The following is a 16,037-nucleotide window of genomic DNA, read 5'->3' on the forward strand; positions in this document are numbered from 1 at the left end:
TTCTATAGAAAAATCCAAGTGCGTAACTGTCTAAAATAAGTTGAATGTGTCAGAAGTCCCAAAAAGACATGGATGTCATACTACTGAAATATAACCAAAACTGCTGAAGAACAAAATAGATGGTACTAAACAAAAAAAGAAGAAAAAAAGATAAGCATGTGAAACCTGAAATTCTTCTTAGTGTGACTTAAAAGCACTGCAGAGACCCGTATAAAACATCTTTCTCCTTGTCTCTGTCCACTGCCATTCATAACACGCAGCATTTAGTAGGTTTAGGCCACTTTTTAACTAGTGTAAGGAATTCTCCTTTTCTGAAACAATTAATGAAGCACAAGAATTAATACAAATCTGTGCTTGAGTGAGTGGGCTGAAACCCAGCTCTTCTTTTTAAATAGGTGGCAGAGGAGTGTTTCTACAGAAATAAATGTGTTTTGACCAGGCAAGATAAATTAATTGCAACATGTCTGCTACGTAGATGTTTTTAAAATATTAATAAGAAAAAAGAGAGCAAAGGGAAGAGGCTAGAAATAGAGTAGCATCTCCATTTCTGTGCTTGAGAAAGGACTGCAGCCTGCCCTGTGCCCTGGCAGCACCTTGCTTACGGATCAGGAAAGACTGAGGAACTGCCCAGCTGGAAACTGTTGTCCTTTCCTCCAGCTCCTTCCACTTCCAGCAGCTCTTTCCTCCCCAGGAGTGTGGAGCCAAAAGCACGCCCTTGCTGGTGTGCAGAAAGCCATTTCCCTGGCACCTTGGGTACTCTGTCTGGCAGAAGCCAGTTGAGGGCCAGCCGCTCGCAGAGCGTTCCTGCTGGCAGGAGAGAGGGGCTGGTGCCCTCCTGTCAGGGTGGGCTGTGGGCAGAGGGCACGCACAGCATGGCTGGCAGCCCCCTGCCCGAGGTACAAACCCTGCCTCAGCCCTGAGGCCAAAGGGAGTGGGCTGGCAGCCTCCGAAAGTTAAACAGGGAGATTTTTCATTCGCAAGGGCTGTTACAGCAGTTCCTGGTGTTGATAATGATGAATGGTGTGCAATAAGGGGCTGCACAGCTCAGGGAAACAGTTCTTTGAACATGGCTGTTCTGCTGTAGAGCATCAGGACTAACAACCCTACTTCTTCTGACAGCAATGGGATGGGATAGGAAGCAAAATGGAAAATTGTTTTCCCAAGCTTCTCGTAGAAAGTATGCAAGGGCTTTTGCTTGTCAGTCATATAGTTTGCTTTAAAAGGTGAGGATCTGAGTTTAAAGTAACAATAAGATTGGTCAGATTTTAGCCAACTAGAAAGATAGACACGACCATTTAATGTACTGGTACATTGGTGCTCAGTACGGTTCACAATATTTTGGAGGATGGGGTTGGTAGGTCAGCAGTTACGTTCTCTATCACCTTTTGGAAGGAATGGTGACCAAGAAGTGTTTTTTCCCATTGCTAAGCATCCCCTGCATAACATAAGGCCTATTATTTTATTTGCATTTTATTTACTGGCAGTGTTTCCAAGGTTGTGAACCTTTGAGCTTTTTTAACATCTTTACCTTTTTTCTTTATTCCAAGGTAGTAAGTAGAAAATAAAAACTCTCTAGAGACAGTGTTGCTTATCTCTTGATTTCCCCTTATATTCTGAAAAGCACTTTATCTATAACTTGAAAACAGCATGCACTACATGATAGTGTTAATTTATTTCAAATGTGTCTGGTTTTACACATAGCTCACTTTTCACTCATCTATACAGGTACAAATATCATATCAAGGGTGGGTTATGTGTATGGAAGATATGAGGTGTTTTCACTCAGCTGCTTGTTAACCTCTGACAGGTGATGACGAATCAACATTTGCACTCTTAAAAACTTTAATTTCCTTTTTTTGCACATTTGTACCCCCAGAGTTACTCGTTCTGCCCTCTCTCTGTTTCAAAATTCAGTAAGGAAAGAAAATTAACACTAAATGTCACTTTATAATTGCAATAATGATCACACAGCTGTGCTTTCCTGGTTGTATAATGCACGTCAGGATCAGTTTAGGAGCTCAGCCTCATTTCCTGCCCAGATGTAATTCTGGTGACCATTATTACAGTAGTAAGGCTCTCCTCATTCATTATGGCCATGGTCTGAGGGAGGCCTGCACGGCATCACGGAGCCTAGCATAGAAGGGTGTTGCAGCTCTGGCTAAGCAGGGTGTAAGGTTTTGCCAGTGTGGGATGTGTATGGATAGAGCTGCTGCAGACAGCACAGCCGCCTCAAGCACATGTGCCCCTGTGTGCGTAAAAAAAAAACATAATAAGAAATAACTTAGGTGTGCCTTTCTTTCTAATGAAATGTTGTCTTTATTTACGAGCATGTGAAATTCTGAGGAGGAGCTCTTACACTTAAATGAACCTGTGAGCAGCCCATAGAAAAGCAAGTGCCTGCAGCGCTAATAATGAGAACTGACAAGGCGATCCTGCTGTGTTTATTTATGACCTTCTGCCTTTGTTAGCTCTTGTGAGAAATTCCTCTCTAACCATAACAATATTGCTGGAGCTTGGCACTGCACTGAGGAATCCTACGGTGCCCCGAGGCCGCCCACTGGCACGGGTACAGCTTGCAACAGATTGGCACGGTTGTTGAAATTTTCATATGTTTTCCCTTTATTTATTTTTTTACTTAATTCAGGAGGCTGTTTCTTCCTTTGGTACATTTGTTTGTTCTGACAAGCATCCTTCAGAAGTATTTTGAGACTTTGCAAAGATCTAACTTACTGATTTGCTTTTTTCCCTCTCTTTTGGTGGTCTGTCTAATGAACAACTTAAAGGTTGAAATGAGCTGTGGCTTGATAGTTGCATTACGTAGATCTTCTTAGAAGTTATGATCTAGGTAGTGGTCTTTTTAAAGAAAGACAGCAGTGTATAAACACTGGCCCGATTTGTAGGCTTCAGCATAGAAGACTGTGAACAGGGAACTGGGACAGGAACTCGGGCAAAACTGCTGCAAAGCAGCAATGACCTTAGAAGCCATGCAGCGAAACTTTCATAAGGTTATGAGCCGTGTTCTTCTCAAGCTTGTAGCACTTACAAACCATGCCTTGATTCAGATGGCTTTTTTCTCATCTTTCTATCAGATGCACTCCCCAAAAGCCTTCTTGGCCCAGCTTCCTAAGCTGTGTTGCAAGCTTAGACAGGCTTGGAGGATGGAGAATCAGCACTAGGTGTGGCTGTGCCTGAAGGTCTGGCAGGGCTGAAGTCTCTGCTTCCGCTTGCAAGGACCATTTGGTCCAAGGAAGCAGCCATTGACTAGAGCTGCAGTTCTTTTGGTTTCTCATGGGCGAAGAAGAGCAGCCAGAGAAGAGAGCAAAGGATCATTTCCTTACAAGGTCTTGGGAAACCCTCTTTCAAAGAAGCTTCCAGCTGCAGTTCTTTCTTTTTCCACCCCTGTAATTTTACCTGACATGCTTTTTCACATTTTCATACTATTCATGAATACTCTGAGAATTCAGTGCAACAAGAATACAGAGCAATGGGGAAAGGAGTTACCTTTTATTGTATTTACAAATATTTTATACAAGTGGCTTCCAAGTGTACTGTTGCACTGCAGCGGTGCTTGCTGGAGGGAGCGGCAGCAGGGTCATGGCCTGGCAGGTGTTTGAGGAGGACAACTGGCACCTCAGGTGAAGGGCTGGGTAAAGCACCGTCTTCCAAAAAGGCACATGGATGTGCCCTGCCCGGTAAGGCCCCACCAAGTGATCATACATTGTGGCTGTCACCTTTTTGAAGACAACAATTGCTGTACACTGGACATCCTACCCATGCTTCCTTGGAATTTTTGCAGACCACTTTTATTACCATTGCAGTGAATAGGTAGTTCTATGCAGTATCAACCTCTTACCTTAAAGATGAGGAAAGTTTTGGAAGAACAATCCACTACAAGCTTTACCTAAAACATATCAGGACTCCCTATCCTCTCTGTTGTAAGAAAAAGCTGCAACACTGAAGCATGCTCAGGCACACAAAACCCTCAAAATTCCCCATGAATGTTTTTTGTTTGTATGATATATTAATTAAAGAACAGTAGTAGTTGGTCTGTTGGGGGTTTTTGGTAGATTGCATAGTACACAAGTGTTTAACACTTCCATAGGACATGTCCGTGTGTCTCTTCATTTACTGGATTTCAGGAATGCACCTGAAGTTATGAACCTAATAGTTGGTCATGAATTAGTTTAGTTCACTCAGTGATCAAGACATCTTGAGCCTTACCTCTTCCCATGCCAAAATGGTGTTTAGCAGTAGATGGGGAAGGGTATTTCAGAATTTTTTCTTAATGCCCAGTTGAAGTGCTACAAGTTATGCTTCCTACTTGGATAGTAAAGGCATTATTTAAAAAAAAAACCCTGAAGCCAACACATTTCTAGAATTGCAAACAAGACCTTTTGAAATTTATATAGAGGTTTCTGAGACTTGAGTTCCACATAAGTTTGTTTAAGCTGTGTCATCTCAAAATACTACATTCCCTGGCTGCTTAATTATTTGGCATGCCCAGCAAGCACTGAATCATGGCAAAAGAATGAGAATTCCAGAACTTGGGATGTTGTGGAAGCATTATCCTAGCAGGCATGTGTGAGAAGAAATCTAAAAAAAATTTTCTGCTTTTTTACTGTTTTTTATTTCATTTTCCAACCTGTTCCCAGTCTATCGGAGAATGTAAATGTGGGAGGGGTTGAGTGAACAGCTCTTGGAGAGTAACTGGTTTTGCTTCTGTGATCCACAGACCTCAAAAGAAGTAAGTTTGTGTGTGTGGCTGGGGGTGAGCCGCAAAGCAGAAGCAGAGTGATCACAGCCCCGTGTGTTTGTGCTCTACTGATGGTCAAACTGCACTCCTGAGTCTCATTGGGTTCAGTAAAAATGAAGAGAAAAAGGAACAAGGATGAGAGGTTCTTGCACGTGGATGAGAAAATGAGCCTGAAATGGCAAATAAGCTGAATTTACTGAAGTAAACCTTGTAACACTCATTTCTGCCTGTTACCCCAGTATAACACTGCATATCCAGTGTTTTAAATAAGACTTAATTCATTAATTAATATTGTTCTCTGAGGGAAGTCACTTTATTCAGTTCCTTAAAAAGGAAGTCTTTATAACATTTATCAGTCTTTTTGATGTATACATTTTTCTTCTCCTTTCTGCTTCTGATTCAAGAGTAAGAGATGGAGAGTTAACAGTACACCTGTGTTTTTGAAGTTTCAGATGTGTTCAGGGCATATTTACCATCTCCTTGAGTTGTGGTATTTGGTTACAGGGTGTTGTGGGAGAGAGAAGAAAGAGACGCAGTATGATGCATTCACAAGCCCTAAGCTAATGAAAAACTATGTTTTGTAGATCCTTATTCCCACGGTAACCTGCTGGGACAGACTTTTTTATCAATCCATAACTCTACAAAGGGCATTAATATGAAAAAAAAAAAAAAAAGAAAAAAAGGCAAGTCCTGTAGATCAAGAGTTTTTAAACCTTGGGCATACAGGTGTATAGGTTCAATCAGTTGTTTAAGCCCTTTATCGTGCTCTGTGCATAGGTGGCCTTGGGCTGTCAGAACAGCTCACTTGTTATCAGCTTGCCTAATTTACTGTGGCATGGCAATATCAGCTCTCAGTGATCAGTGGACAGTTGGTTGTTGGACCAACACTTTCTCCATTCTCTCAGCTGCAGTTTCCAAATCAGATAGTGTATTGTAGGTCCAGACTTACAAGCACAGTTAATGTCTTCTGGATGCCGTGTGGGATAGTCTGAGAAGCGCATGTGGAAAGATGTCAATTAATAGTTGCAAAATAGGTGTGTTGTGACTCAGGGTGTGTCTGTAGTAAACAGTAATGTACCTTCAGCCCCATGAGGTTGTGTGGTCATGTTCAAAGGGCTTCTCCTACGTGAGGTGTCCTGTACAGACCTATTGAGAATCTCTGCACTGCAGTCTCATGGGGGTAGTGCAGGTGAGGCATGGTGTGAATTTTACCACATTACATGTTATGGTATTCTGAAGTTTTGTTTGTTCCTTTCTGCTGGAGCCACACCTGCACAATATCAGGTTTACAAATATATAGTCTCAAAGATAGATGGTCTGTGTCTGACTGCATGTGCTGCAAGTTTCCAAAGTGTAATAGCCAGAGTAAATGGAAGAAAGGGAGTAAGCAATACTTTTTAATGCATATTGCTGCTGCTCTTGCTGAAATGTTAGGTCTCTTTCAGATCTACCAACCCATAAGTTCCATTAATAATGTCTAGTTCTTTCTCATATGCCTTTGCTCAAATCCATGTTTGTCTTTCTTGTGATTTGGTACTCCTTCTTTACTTTGTCTGATTTCTTTCTACATCAGCTGTGAAAGTAGAACAAGCAGGTAATGGGAGGAGGACTAGCAGCCACATGGTGTTTTCCTTATGGCTTTTTGATGCTGAATTCAGCATGGCCAGAAGCACAGCCAGGAGAGTAGTCTGGGCTGGTGAACAGGTTGGTTGTGCAGTGTCCATTCAGGTTAAAAATCAAGATGGCATCACTAAGCTTGGTGCATAGAGGGAGAAGGATAGTGATCCCCAAAAGAGCAAGCTCTAGAGAGCTTGAAAGATTTTGGATTAGTACATGTTTTGTTTAATTCAGCTTCCTCTGTTTTATCCTGCCGGTTTAGTCTGTCTTCCCCGTGTGGAGGCAATTGTAGGCTACATGATCTAGAAAATGGTTGTAATCCAATGAGATGCAAAAAAGGGAAGTTGTTATGTCTCACCTCACTGCTCTTTATATGAAAAACTCTTTAGCTTTAACAGAAGGGATTTCATGTTTGGGAGTGGTTAAGTTTGGTACTATGCATGGGAAGTAGTATGAATAGACTAAATTTTATTAGATTGCTGTTATGCAAACACAACTTTTCTTCCTTCTTCATAAGGGCCATTTGTTGTGGTTTTCATTGATTTGGTTGTTTTTAAAGGTTGATGATTTATTGATGGTAAATGACTGATGCTGTAGCTACAAGAGTTGTTAGCTGGGAATTTTTCTTTGCTACAGTACTGAAGAAACAAATGACTCCTAAGGGTTCATGGCTTTTTTTATTTTTAAATTTTATTTCCAGAAATTCTACGTGCTAAGCATTCTGCTTCAGAGATAAACAGGGAAGTTCGTATCATAAACAGGGAAGTTGAGAGATGCTGTGTTACTGTTTTTCTGTTCTGGAGATATACTGTATACTGTTTATTTTCAATATTAAAAAGTACCCTTATCAGACAGGCTGTGTGTCCTACGCTTTACAGTCCTTGTTAGACTTTGTCAATTTGCTTTGATGGCACATGGGTCGTTAGTATTTATGGTTTCATACACAGGAGTCAGTGTTTATAAAGCAGGGACTTTTTTTGTGCCGTTAGGTTACCTGATGCAGCTGTAGGACTCAGGAGCCAGGGAGCTGCAGACCTGCAGTGAGCAGCACTTGGCACAGGAGGAGTGTGAGGAGTGTGGCTGGTGGGGCCTTCATCTGGTGCCTCCTCAGTTTTAAATTGCCAGCTCCTCTAAGTTGGTTTTGGTGTAAAGCTCTCGTCTGGACAAGCAAATAAGATCCCATTGTGGATCATTTTGGACACAGAAATGTGATCGTAACCATCCTAGCAACTTCTCATCCCACATCTGACAGATATGGGCAAGTCATGTTCTGTTCTTGGACTCCTGTACCCTAGATCAACAATTTTTATTTTTAGGTAAGGTTGTCTTACAAACACAGATCCTTTGCAGTAAAAAATTACTTTCTTTGAATGAACAGTCATTTGCTTAGCAATTAGGTAGTAAGCTGTGATTTGAATCTGTTTTTCCAAGTCACGTTTTTGTGGGTAATTTCTTGAAGACTGCTCTAATTCCAGGATCTCACAGATTGAAAAGACATCAGGCAGGGCACTGGCACTGCATTGTTTGATAGCATTACTTCTTGGTTGCTTGAGTGAGCATAGAGCTTTTGGGAAAAAGATTTTTGCATCCTCAGGGACTTGCCTGTAAAACTTCTCAGAGAAAGTACTTGATACTCATCAGAGAGAGTACTTGCAACACAGTTCAGTAACCAGTTTATTTTGGGAAGCATGTGAGGTCCACAGAATGAAGAGAATGTGCTTCTCCAGCAAATGGTGCTTTGTCACTAAGTTTAGTGCAACATGCTGGTGTTTTTATCATATACTTAGAATACCCTTCCTTTAGAATTACTGCATAAATAATTTATTACTTAGAGGTTAAAGTTAAAAATCTGGTTAAAAACACTGAAACATATAGTAAGTGGAATTAAGTAAGATTTTTAAGTAACATGAGTATCGTAAGAAGTACCTCTGCCTAGCTATTGTCAAAGTTTGTGTTTGTCTTCCAAGTGAAACAAGCCCTCTCCTTGCAGTAGCATGTTCTGAGGTAGATTTGTTCCTGTCAATAGAAATCAAGCTTTTTCCTCAGGGAGGTGTTTGTACTAGAAGCGATCTTCTCTACTTTTTCTGTTTCAGACCTTGATTTAAGATTCAGAGAATGAACCTTGTTTTCCCACAGCATTAATTTCAGTAAGGCATGTAGAAGGGATTTTGGCAGAAATGTAATGGCAGCCCTGCTGTCTGTTAAACAGTTTTTAAAGGATGTGCATTAGGTGCATTTTTTGCACTTAGATGAGGATCCTTATGCAGCTGGCATGGAAGGAAGATACCCACGTTGGAGGTAGCAGCCTTTGAAATTAGAAGAATTTTCCATGTGGTCCCAATGGTTGCTGCGCCCGTGCATTCTTCCGGTTGTGTAGGCGCTGGGAGGCTGTTAGCTCGCTCGCTGCCTCCACAATGTGACCAGCAGGGCCTTTGGAAGGCTTCTTGAAACATGCTATTATAGGCTGCTTTGTGATGAAAAGAGGTCTTACAAATATCTTGAAATTTAAACAGAGATATTGTGGGTTTTCCTTTTGTGTGCCTATGTGTGTTTGTCAGCCAAATCATTTGTTCAAAGTTAATCTCAATTACAGAGCATATTGTTCATAATCCCCCATGGCTCCAAAACAATAGCAGAGTGTATGTCTGTTTGAATATATATTTACATACTTACATGTGAAATATGTTTGCTTGTATATATAATTTTGCCTCTAAAGTGGTGATTCATGTTAAAGAGATGGATATTTTATGCGGGATCCTGTCTTTTGAGCAGCACCATCGTAAGGAAATACTGCAGGAAGGCCTGAATAAGCAGGCTTTGATCCTGCAGCCAGTCAGTTGATGCAGTCCCCTATGTGTAGCGTTGGGATTCATCCCAGTACAATGGATGGTAGGGTAGAGTCTGGGGGGTTCGGTTTCTTGGAGACAGAAAGGGGTTGTGTGTCTTTAATTGTAATATCTACAGAATACCTCTGCTTTTCTTCTACTCCCTGAGCATAAAAGGACTGGTAGGCAATAGTTGGAAAATTTAAATAAACCACAGGTTGTCTGTGCTCTGCATAATCTCCACAAGAGAGCCCCAAACTGCAATAACTTCTTAGAGAACTTAGGCTGTGATTTAATGGCACAGGGACTCTGTGAGCAAGGTGCCCCACGTTTTCTCCTTTTGCTGATTTCAGAGAAGGTGCTCATCCTTTTTCAACTGTAAGTATTTAGCAAGGGGATTCCCCATAAAATCTTGGTTTGTGTCAGCTGAGACATTGCTAAGGAAAGCTTGCAACTGCACTAAGTATTTGCAGTGTAAATTTTTGCTCCTCAGTGAATGCTGTAATTCTGTCACACTTGGTGTGTAAGATTGTGCTGGTATTGCTGAGCTACTGTAGTTTCCCTTTTGCTGTTTATTGGATCTAGGTGTGTTCCTCGAGTAAGTTAATGTTATTATGTTATATATAGGTGTTTCTTCCTGTGGTCTCTTTGTAGCTTTGGGTTTCCTGGCTCTGGATAAACAGTTTGCTTCCTTCTGCCCCTTGCTGCCCACGATGCAGTAGTAAAATGGTGTGCTGTTTCAAGTGTCTCTCCTGTCACTCTGATAAGATCGTGCCACCAGGAAGGCATAACATTATAATCCCAAGCACAATGTGATCCTGTTCATTTCAGCTCTTGTTCTTGTCAGACAGACAAGAAAAAAGGTCATGCATAGGTGGAAGGTGAGGCTAGAACTGAAGATAGTTGAAGATAAAACACTTTGCTAAAAGAGATAAATCCTGCATGGGGACATTTCAGTTTGTAATCAAGGTATTATGTAGAAATGAACTCTGAGAGGTGGTTAGGATGTCCTGAATAATACAGGACATAAAGCTGACATAGAGAATACAGAATTGTAATACAGATTTGTGATGGGAGGGAGGAAATATTTTGTCCTTCATTTTTTCTTAAATTTGATGTCAGATTTGAAAATACAGTCCTAACAGTACCATAGATAGGAATAATGAGATTGCTCTACAAGAAACAGATCTGTAAGAAACACAAGACTACTGGCGATTCTAAACTTGCTAGATTTTACTGGAAGAAATTAGTGCTTTCCAGAAAAAGCCTCTGAAAAGAGGCAAAATTTAAGGCATGCCTTAGGGTATGGGGACTTCAGGCCCTTAAAAGAATCCCAGCAATTACCTAACCTGCCAACTTTCCAACAAGATAAATGGAAGCACTGTAGCTTGAAGGTGCCTTGGTTTGAATGAGATGCAGTAAGTAAGGTCTCTCTGTTCTTTACAGGCATCATAGATCTGATACTACTTATAAAAGAAGAATAGAGTTGGTGCCCTGCTGACTAAATTGTCCTCTAGAGGAGTATTAGTTACAGAGCTTCTTTGTTAACTAGGCTGTATGCTTAAACCTCTGTGAATTTCTCCTATTAGCAGGCTTCCTAATAGCTTTACATGTAGATATGCTAAGTAAATGCAAGTGTATCTATGTAATTTACGTATATAATGTATTATGTGTATGCTGTTTTATGCATAAATAAATGTGATGTGGAATTTGCACAACTTCACTACTGTTCTGTTAAAATGAGGTAAAAGTAGGTATTAACTAAAAAACTCAAACCAGCCTGTACAGAACAGCTGATATTTCTCATTTTAGCCTACCTGAAGACAATGTAGGAGATTGTGTGACACAGCCCAGACTTCTAGATGGGTAACAATCTTTTGTGCCTTCCTGAGATCCACCTCCTTCTCAGTTTTCTTGATGTGTCTGAGGAGTGAGCACTATTACTACATCCTCAGCAGATACATTGATTGTGAAGTTCCCCATTCCCAGGAGAAAATCCCGGTGCTTACCGTGAGCGCACGCACGTGGGGAGCGCAAGCCCTGCGGGTGTGCTGTGCCTGCCAGGCTGCTCCGTCAGCCTGCCACTGCAAGGGGGTGGCATGGCTTCACTATTTAAATAGGCTGGTGTCATGCAAGCTTTTCTTTTCCACCTTGGTGAAGGAGTTTCATCAGGTGGGTGCAGAAATTCCTGGAAAGCAGGCACTCAAGAAAATGCCTGAGACTTGTCATTTGTTCCACTCTTGCTGAAGGCTGGAGAAAATTATGTGACCTGAGAGGAAAAGTGAACTTCAGCCCCATCCCAAAGTTTTGCCATAGCCTGTGAATGGCAGATAATTTCATCGAGGACATTGCTAATTTCTTCATGGCTTTTCCATTATCCTGGCAAATTTGTTTTTTCAATTACTTTGGTTTGCCAACACAAATGAAAGCTTTACTCCACACACCCTTTTAAAATCTTCCTTATTCTAAACATAAACTTGTGTGCTTTCTATATCTTCTGTCAGTTGTGCGCCTATCTGTTTTTTTACACTGAATTTATATTCCTTTAGAATAGGCTCTATTCTGCTACATTCAGTTTTCAGAGGTTTATTATATGCTTTTCAGCAGCATTTGTTTTATCAGCACTTCCTGCAGCATTTGTTACACATGACGACAGCAGCGATTTGATTCCATTTAGAAGAATACCATATTATGTATGGAAAAGCAGTAATTGCTTACCTGTTTGCCAAATACATTCTACTATGAAAAATAACTAGTGTTGCGCTATGCAGTACCAAGCACTGTTATTTCTTGTTTACATTTTCTACAGTTGATAGTTCCAAAAAAGAAACAATGAAAATAATTTATTGCCCACTTCATAATTAAATTTTCATTTGTACAGGCTTGGAAGTCTGCTCTTGAGCGAATGCAGCATCCACATGTAGACTGATGTTTCAGCCTTAATTTTTGCTTTTCGTATGCCTAATGAAATACGGGTACAATTTCATGCTTTTCAGAAAAAGCAGAATTTAACTGTGGTGAGAGTTGTTCTTAAAGTATTTGTGGGAACTCGTTGGAAATGAGGCCCACAAGATGCCCTGCAGAGCGCTAAGTCAAGTGGTTTTTGTTCACTACCCTTACGCACCAGGAGGAATAACACGTTGCGTTCTGCGTGGCTTCTAGTGAGTGTTAGCAGTGCCTAAACTGTTAATCCTCCTCTGCCTGTGCCTTGGAGGACTGGCCATGTCCCTCTGTGAGGGGAACCTGGCTGTGAGCCTCCCCTGTAACGGAGGTGGTCATCATTGGGCAGGGCTCTAAGTCCACCACGTGAGTTTCGTCCATGTTCTGTGACTTCTAAAAACCTTCACTTTTTGTTAGGAAAATTAGGCAGCACTAAGGCTTTGCTTCCTGAGCTCTTTGCTCAGGCAGAACCCAGTTCTTTTTGTGCTATTCTCACAAGGGGTCCTGCTGTTTGTGGTGCAACCGCTTGTATGAGCCAAAGAGATGAAGTCAGGATCAGCCAAAGTAATGCACTCTGTCATCCCAGTTATTTCGAGTCTCAGGGGTCTTTTAATATCCTGATCTATATGTGAGGTAGCCCTGTGACACTTTTTTGAGCTTTAATTTGCAAATAGAAATAGTAACATAGAAACACAGAAACATGCTCCTCATGACTTGCCAATAGCTACAGAAGTACTGCAATATTGGCACCTTTTGGTTTGCATGAGGTTTTTCTGTGATGCTTAGGAATTGACATTTTTCCTGACAGTTGGGGAGCATGTGCTTGCTTTGTCACAGCATTTTTGGTTTTTCATATCTGGTCTTAAAATTATTTAAAACCCCTAATTACTCTCACAGATTCAAAGACCTGTATAACTCCTGTGTTACAGCTTGAGGGAGTATGTCCAGCAGTTCATAGTTAGAATTCAGATGTGCTGTGACCTACAGAGGAAATTTCTCATTGAGAATGCAGCAGTTATGAGCTGAAATGGAGTAACTGTTTAGCAGTGTATTAATGTGAATTTGAAGAGAACCTGTGAGCTGTACATTGGTATTTGATGGAAGTGGAGAAGCAGCAGTCCTTGTTCCTTAGTGGCCAGCAGATCCAGTGCCTGCTGCTGAGGGCAGGACCTCTTCTCATCTCCTTGCTGCAAGGCAAAGGAGCTGCAAGGGAGTGTTACAGGGCTGCATATTTTACACTCTTCTCTCATTGTGGTAATGGTTTAGAGTGAAGTGTATAAGCTGTGACTGTAATGGTAGCAAACCCCAAAATTAAATACTGTGTGAAAGTGAAACTGATGTATCATTTTCATTAGTTTTAGTATACTCATGCAGAATTCGTGGGATTAATTTTGGAAGCTTAATCCGGATGGAAAAGGTTAAATTCAATGCTGAATGAATTTGGTTCCAAGTCATTTGTTGCCTTTGCTTGTTCTTTTTCTCAAAAGAATTAGAGATTAAGCAGGGAATTGTGCATACCATCCTTGTTTTCTGTCATCATTTCACTACACGTTAAAGACAACCTCTCAGTTATCCACTGCAATAAGTAAACAAATGGATCTATTGCCATGCCAGCTCTTGAGTCCTGTGGCCTGAGTGTTCATTGCAAGCACTTACGTTCATTTTTCCTTTTTCCTCAGGATTTATCTGGATCCATTGACGACTTGCCGACTGGAACTGAAGCAACTCTCAGCTCAGCTGTTAGCGCGTCGGGCTCTACAAGCAGCCAAGGGGAGCAGAGCAACCCTGCACAGTCTCCGTTTTCCCCTCATGCTTCTCCACATCTCTCCGGCATCCCTGGGGGCCCATCGCCTTCCCCTGTAGGCTCACCTGTTGGAAGCAACCAGTCAAGATCTGGTCCCATTTCTCCAGCGAGTATTCCAGGTATGTTTGTTCTAACAAACAAAATTAAACCAATTGGTAGGTTTATTAAATACATAAATAAATACTCCCATATTACAAACTTATTTTCTGAGAATCATGCGCTTTCAGGTTTTTTCTGAAAAAAAAAAAAGAGCAGGAGTAAATTCACTCTAAACTTCATCTGCCAAGCCCTCAGAATGCTCAAAATGCTGAACTTGACTCCACATAGGTGTTTGATAAATGTTTTTACCACTAACCAGTGCAAATACTTATTTGTAGTTTTTGTATTTGGTTTGTGTGTCATTTGTCACATACTTCCCTCAATTATTTACCATCCTTTTTTTGTTCTGTGTGTTTTTGTTTGGTTTGGCTCTTGAGCTTGAATGGTGGTTACAGACCTGCAGGATGAGCCAGAGATTTTCCAACTCGGTATTGTGCCAATGTATCCCATTGCCAAATTTGGACATGAATACAGAATACTGTATGAGATAATTCTTAATATTTGCAAAGATTAACAAGATACTAGGGATTCAGCCCCACCGGTAGTAATCAGAATACCTGCGGAAGGCTTGCCACTCACTCTCTGGTGCAATTTAGAGCATGACACACAGTCATGTATATTCAGAAATTTGTGGAAATCTGTTAAGATAGCCAGAAGAAAAAATGGCATACGTTAACTTCAGTTCTCTAGTTTACCTTATCCCCACCCATCTGGCATGTTACTTACTCCAGGGAGTCCGGCAGCAATTTGTATTTAGTATTTCAGGTGAGTTTATTCTCTTTCTGATGCTCAAGGTTTTTTATTATCTTCTGGCATTTTGAATACTAGGGGAATTCCTAAGAGTAGGAGAGTGCTGACATTACCCTAGGGATAACATCAGTTGCTGACAAAACCACAAAATAATAAACATGGGAGCTCAGTTAAAAGAAACAAAAGCAGAGGTGCCTTTTTGTTAGGTGATTTGAGTGTTGCTGTAAACCAAATGCTGCTTAAAATTCAGAGGGTAGCGTGTGTTTCAGTATTTGATACAAAGGTATCTGTGTAAAATGTTCCTGCCTGTTTGTCTGCAGAGGTTAAACTAGATAAGCAGAGGGAAGTAAGCTCAGTGCACACAGGAATGTTTAGTACTAAATGTGGCCTGAGCATGTTGAGCCCTGATGCTGTGTGCATGCCTTGCAGTTATTTCTTGCATTTCCAGCTGCTCTGACTGGCAGCACATGCTCAGGTGGAGCAGGATAGTGGACAGAGTATTTGCATTGTATGCAGTGCGTTAGCTTTGTATTTCCAAGGTGGTTTAACAGTATTTGAAATCCATCTCTGTTGTTGAGTGAAGCCAGATAGTCCACCTGGCTGGAAAGGTAACATTTTCCCACAGTCAGATTCAGGTGAGTAAATGGACTGGCATTTTAGCAGCCTGATTGCTGAATAGGGAAAAAATGTTGTGACACTGAAAATAGCTTTATTGTAGCCATGTAAGGATGAGTGTAAGTGTGTAGGGGGAGAGTAATAACTTCTATGAAACCACCTGATCCCCATGGGGTGAAAATAGAAGGGATATGGGCTCAGAGGTCAGGGTCAGAGTCACTTCATCACTTCAGATGAGCCCCAAAAGCTCGTTTTTATAACTCACCTAGTGAAAAGCATTGTCTCTACATACAAACTGTGCCACCATTTTGCACGGTGGTTTTCTGGTCTGCTGCAGTAACACAAAAGCAATTCTTTCTCAAGAAGGATTTTTATGAATGGTGCTAAATCAAAATCTCCCTCCACTATTTCCCTGTCACAGACAAGCTTCTGGTCTCTGCAGCGCTTGTAAAGGTGAACTCCCAGGCTTGAGCTAAGGCAGCGGTCTCCAGAGGGCAGCCGGGCAGCTGCGGTAGCATCGCTGCTGCTGCTGCTTCTTTCTCGAGCTACAAAAAGCAGGAGCAAGGCTGCTATTTAAAGCCTTGTGCTAGAGAGATGCTGTGAGGTGCTGGGGCTTTCAAGCCATATGAATCAG

General features: G+C 41.3%; 1 protein-coding gene across 6 annotated transcripts in view; it reads left to right on the plus strand.

Annotated features, from left to right (window-relative positions):
- Window positions 1-16,037, plus strand: part of ARID1B (AT-rich interaction domain 1B) — a 323,744-nt gene that overhangs the window by 211,321 nt on the left and 96,386 nt on the right. For all 6 annotated transcript variants that reach the window (XM_066315514.1, XM_066315519.1, XM_066315515.1 and 3 more), the window contains one exon: window positions 13,815-14,058. In XM_066315514.1, coding sequence (XP_066171611.1) covers window positions 13,815-14,058 — 244 coding nt within the window. The remainder of the gene's footprint in view (window positions 1-13,814; window positions 14,059-16,037) is intronic.

Source organism: Sylvia atricapilla, chromosome 3 (genome assembly GCF_009819655.1).
Source record: "Sylvia atricapilla isolate bSylAtr1 chromosome 3, bSylAtr1.pri, whole genome shotgun sequence".
NCBI lineage: Eukaryota > Metazoa > Chordata > Aves > Passeriformes > Sylviidae > Sylvia > Sylvia atricapilla.